At 32.7% G+C, this 5591-nt stretch overlaps 1 protein-coding gene across 1 annotated transcript; it reads right to left on the minus strand.

Moving 5' to 3' along the window:
- Positions 1 to 958: 958 nt before the first annotated feature.
- Positions 959 to 2816, minus strand: LOC123909806 (7-deoxyloganetin glucosyltransferase-like). The gene is made up of 2 exons (XM_045960718.1): positions 2209 to 2816; positions 959 to 2106 (listed from the first exon to the last, which is right to left on the minus strand). The coding sequence occupies exons 1-2, from the start codon at positions 2771 to 2773 to the stop codon at positions 1175 to 1177; spliced, it is 1497 nt and encodes a 498-aa protein (XP_045816674.1). The 5' UTR covers positions 2774 to 2816; the 3' UTR covers positions 959 to 1174.
- Positions 2817 to 5591: the final 2775 nt, after the last annotated feature.

The raw sequence follows: 5591 nt of genomic DNA on the forward strand, positions 1-5591 counted from the left end.
TGTTAAATACCATAAATCTTGATGGTTTTCAATAACATATCAAATGATTCTAAATATTTCTAAATTTTTTTATGGATGATCTAAATGATATAAACTTTCAATCCAACGATAAATTTTGTAAAATTCATATTCGGTACATCACTTGTCAACGGTGGACAACTTGTGAAGGTGGTCCACCGTAACATTAGCCTATTTTAGTATAAAACTCTTCAACCAACATAATGAATTGTTGTATTCTTTTTTAAATTCTACCCTTATTTAATCCACCATTTAGGTACCGTTTGACCTAACTTTTTTTTCCTCTTCTTTTGAGCTTATGCAAACAACTTATGCAATTTTTATGTATTATTATAAGTTTTTCAAGGTAGTTTATGATAAAATAGCTTATAAAAATACAATTTCGACTAGTATGAACTTATAAAATAACATAAAACCTAATTTATATTGCATAAGCTGCTTGCATAAGCTCAAAAGAAGAGGAAAAAAAGTTAGGCCAAACGGTACCTTACTTTCTCTTTTCAAATAAATTTAACATACACACTCTTCATCTCTCCATTAAATTTTATGGAAAATGTGAAGTGGAGTTATTGAAAAAGTAAGGGTATACTCCCTCCGTCTCAAAATATAAGTAAAAATGCGTCAAATAAACTTGATGTATTTGGTTAAAGATTTGGACCAAATACTTTTAATTTTGTTGACCAATTTTTGCTTATATTTTGAAACGGAGGGAGTAATTAACAAATTATATCTTAAACTATCAAAACGACACTTAAAAACAAACAGAGAAAATTTATGAAAAATAAGTTACTTTTTTCTTTTCTTTTCGAAATAAAACTAAGTTACTATTGTAAAAAAAAAAAAGGGAGGAATAATGTTCTTGGTAACATGGCTTTAGAATCTTTATTAGGAAGTTGATAATGAAATTCTTTTGGAGAGTTGCTTACTAATATATGATCTAATCTAACAAAATATAAAGACAACACATTTACATTAGTTGTAACCACTGTTTGAATTCCATACCATTATTCATATAATAAATCATGTTTATATGGACTACATTTTTAATATAACTTGCACCTCTCACTAAATGCACCATCTTTGTTTGATAATCAAACAAACTCAAGAGAATATGGATGATTACTGAACTACAGTTCCTAGAATAATGTACTTTAAACTAATAATGTTTAAGCAAGACATCCTTAATAACTTTGTCTAAGTTGTTATATGAACAACCACCTGGACTAGTGTTCTCCTCGGCTTTATTCTTCAACTCCATCGCCTTTTGCCTCATCTTCTTTCCTTTATCTCCCACCATCAATTCATCGATCAGTTTCTCTACCTCCTCTCTCTTTACATTAGTATCAATTTCGATTCCAATCTCCCATTCGTTGCAGATATACGTACAGTTTGTTGGCTGATCACCAAAAAAAGGCCAACACAACATTGGCACTCCGGCACATATGCTTTCAATGGTTGAATTCCATCCGCAATGAGTCAAGAATCCACCAATTGAAGGGTGGTTTAGTACTTGCTCTTGCGGACACCAACTTGCGATTAGGCCTCTATCTGAAATTTCATTCTCAAACTCAGATGACAAAATAAACGAGCCACCAATGACAAGGTCAGGCCTAATGATCCACAAAAAGGGTTTCTTGCTGTTGGCCAAACCCCAAGCCAACTCTACGAGTTGATCTGGTGTCAATACCGTTATGCTGCCAAAATTCACATAAACAACAGACCCGGGTTCCTTGGATTCGAGCCATTCAAGACAATTGGTATCTTCTTTCCAAAGATTGGAACCTAAAGATGCCAAGTGACTATGTGGAGTTTGATTTAATAATGAAGGTAGAGGGCCAACAGTATATATAGAAGAAAACATAGAATAAAGAGCATTCATTACATCACTCTCGAGTTCGTTAAAAGTGTTAAACACAATAGCAGAGGCTTTGTGAAATTTATCCGCGGCTTCAATGAAAAATTCTACCATGAAATCATTTGGATTTGTAATCCTTATATAGTCAGGTAAATCTTTGAGTCGAAAGTTCTGCAATCCTGGAATACATTCTACTTTCGTGTTTAAATATCCACTTGTCAGATAACTCTCATCTGTTTGTCACAATTACAAGAAGTTAATAGTCTAAAGCTTCATATACATATATTGGATTGATCAAGTTAGTAAGTGTAAGTAAAGTAATCAGAAATTGTTACCTTTAAGTGGTATTAGACCTTTGTTAAACAGCGTACGAATGTGCGAAACAGACAAGAAGGAACATGCACTAGCCGGGGAAAACAGAAGGATTGGGAGTGCAAGTTCTTCAGCAGCTTGTATGGTAAATGACATGAAACAATCAGAAACTAAGCAAGTAACAGGAGGTATAAGACCAGCCGCAGCCGAGTCATGAAGCTTAGCTAAAATTTCGTGGAATGGTTCGAGGAAATTCTTTCTAATTGATTGACAAAGAGAGAGTATGTCTTGACTAACATCCCCGTCATCATCACCTTCGGTTGGAGGTAAATCATCTCGAATAGTTTCAAAGTGAAAACCTGTGAAATCATCAAAGGCGTTCGGACCTCTAGATTTGAGCAAGCGTTTGTGATTGTATTCGGTGTTGACAAAGGTTATGTGAAAGCCTCTAAGGTGAAGAAGTTTTGCTAGTTTGAACAATGGATTGATATGGCCTTGAACTGGATATGGAATCAACACAGCATGTGGTTTTCTGTTTGCAAAATTACTCATCTTTGAAATTTCTAGTGTATGTGTGAATGGTCTCATTACAAAGACATTGAGTATTGCTTATGTATTTTATTTGGTCAAACCAAATTATTATGACATTAAGTTTTCAGTTGGGGCCAATGGCCATGCTACATTATTGAAGGAAATGATTTTGACTTAATTACACTTTTAGTCCCTTATCTTTATTTTAGGTTTTAAGTTGATCCCTTCCGTCAAATTTTTCACTATTAAATTTGGACACGTGTCATCTTTCCAAGTGTGGTTTCCGTTTGCCACGTGTCCAAATTTAACGGTAATAGTGAAAAATTTGACGGGAGGGACCAATATGAAACTTGCAAAAAATATAAGGGACCAACTTGAAACTTTTAAAAAATAAGAGACTAATTTGAAACCTAAAATAAAAATAAGTAACTGAAAGTGCAATTAAGGCAATGATTAAAGAAGAAGATATGAAACAAAAAAATGTTCAATTGTATTCTGTAAAGAAATATTATTATATTAATATGGTACATGATTTTGGATCCAATATCACATGGAACATTTTTTAGGATCCAATATCAATTGTGACATAAACACTTCCTACCTAACTGTATGGTTGGTCATTTAATGTTCAGGCCATTGACTTGTAATACAACTTAATACAGAAAGAAACAGACACATACTCAATAGGAGAAGTGATTGAACTCACACATTCTAAGTGCGAAGAAATAAGAAGTTCAGAGTTCGAATCTTAGCACTTTCAATAATGTCTCTAGAAGCTACCAACATTCTAAGTGCGGAGAAGTAAGAAGTTCAGATTTCGAATCTTGACTCTTCAATAATGTCTCTAGCAGCTACCAAATGAACTATTTTAGCAAGACTTTTCTGAATGCTCTTAATTGTATGATTGCCGATATAATAGAATTTTTGTGATGCTATTCAAAGATACGATTTCAACATACCTCTCTCATATTATCTAAATTTATCCCTTTCAATACAATAGGTTCAATGTGCTTTGAGCAATATTTTAAAAGTCGGACTCGGACTAGAGATTAACTTGTGAGACCTGTAGGTTATAGTTTAATCAGTTCAACCGCAATTGAACCACACGATACATAAATAAGTAAAAATATTTAAAAAGCAAATAAGTGAAAAAATAAAAAATGAAAGATGAAAACTGATTAAACTATTAATCACTTTTTCATATATTATGAATATATGATTACTAATTAAAGTGTTTTCTTACTTTGGTATTGTGGATTGAAGCACTAGTGGTGAAGAAACTGTTGGGAAAAACCGGCATAGAGAAAATAAAATAGGATAATCAACAAAACAAAAATAAAAACCGCAGAAAAAATCACGGTCGTTGTCAAAACCAACAACTAGAGAATATCACTATGCAAAAATTATTACAACATATAGACTACCCTCAACCTTCCTAGACTCCAGTACACCCGCACTCTCCAAAACAAATACCTAACTATATCTCACAACACTCTAACAAAAGAGTACAAGAGAAAAACAAAAAAGTCAGATATAAGCTTAAAGTGCTACTGACAGGTGCATTGAAATAAGTAACTTGAGATCTCTATATGTAGCATTGAGCTCCACCTTGCTTCACTTCTCTAAGCGATGTGAGTCCAATATAAATTTTTTGATATTTTTTCCTACGTTAGTAATGTGAGACTTACATTGCAATCACTCATATGATCATTGTTTCCTTTATATAGTCTATCGGCTATTATTTACCATGCATTAATCAAATCATCCAAATTTTGAACATCATTAAATTGTTCCCTTTTATTATGTTGCATAGCTGCGGGTACGGTACCGGTATGTGGTACGACATTTTTAGAAAAATTAAGGTACGAGTACGCTCGTATAATTTTTTTTAATATAGTTATATACTTAAAATAATAAAATTATATTCTTAAAACAAATAATTAAACATAAAAAATAGCAAACTTTAAAGGTAGTTATATTGTGGTTTACACGTTTAGGAAATTAGGAGTAGTAGTAAGACTATGCGGCTCTACTTTTAAAAATAAATAAAAAGAGAAAGAGACTCAAGTGATTCTAATTTTAAACTAAAGTGAATCTTTATTAAAAAAATAAACAAATAAAAAAAGAATGGGATTGAAAAGTGTTCCAAAAAAAAAAATAGTTTTTTATGAAATATGTACCACGTGTGTACCCTGAGAGTACCACACGCGTATCCCGAAAGTACCACGCGTGTACCCATATGAAAAAACAAAAAAAAAAAATCGGTACTTTGAGGGTACATACCATGGGAGTACCATACGCATACCGGTACCAGATACGTACCTGATACCGGTACTCTGTCTAACACGGAGTACCGTGCAACATACTTTTCAACAAGTATTTTATGTATTTTGATCCCTTATTTTCACAAATTTGAATATTCATTTTAAAAGTCCAAAGTGCATATTGAGTTAAGGGTCTTGCTAACCAATGCCCCCGGGCACTAGTTAAGGAACCAAAAGAAGAAAGAAAATAAAAGTTGTGCATGGAAAACATCAAAATATAAACTTTTGTTGCATTGACTATACTATTTCCAAGTAAAACTTTCTAAATTTGAATCCTTAACAAGTGCCCCTAGGGCACTATTTAGCATTTGTCTTTGAGTTAAATATAAAACTACGATATGTCAAGATGGTGACTCCCACTACGATATACTACTTACAGTTCCAATTGTAAACAACCACTAATTAATCCATTTTGTTGTCTTTTAATTTAATAATTGTCATACATAGATTTGTTCTAATCAACGTGGCTCTCTCTTTCTTTGCCGGCCGTAATACTTTTCATTTTGAGTTCTCTTCTTCCTCTACCGGTTAGGGAATGGTTTTAGGTCATT

Source organism: Trifolium pratense, linkage group LG2 (assembly GCF_020283565.1).
Source record: "Trifolium pratense cultivar HEN17-A07 linkage group LG2, ARS_RC_1.1, whole genome shotgun sequence".
Classification (NCBI taxonomy): domain Eukaryota; kingdom Viridiplantae; phylum Streptophyta; class Magnoliopsida; order Fabales; family Fabaceae; genus Trifolium; species Trifolium pratense.

Bases quoted from the DNA above. Each gene is read 5' to 3' on its own strand.
- LOC123909806 (XM_045960718.1), bottom strand. From the start codon at position 2,773: ATGAGACCATTCACACATACACTAGAAATTTCAAAGATGAGTAATTTT. The intron at 2,107-2,208 runs GTAACAATTTCT...TGTGACAAACAG, and splicing joins AGGTCTAATACCACTTAAAG to ATGAGAGTTATCTGACAAGT.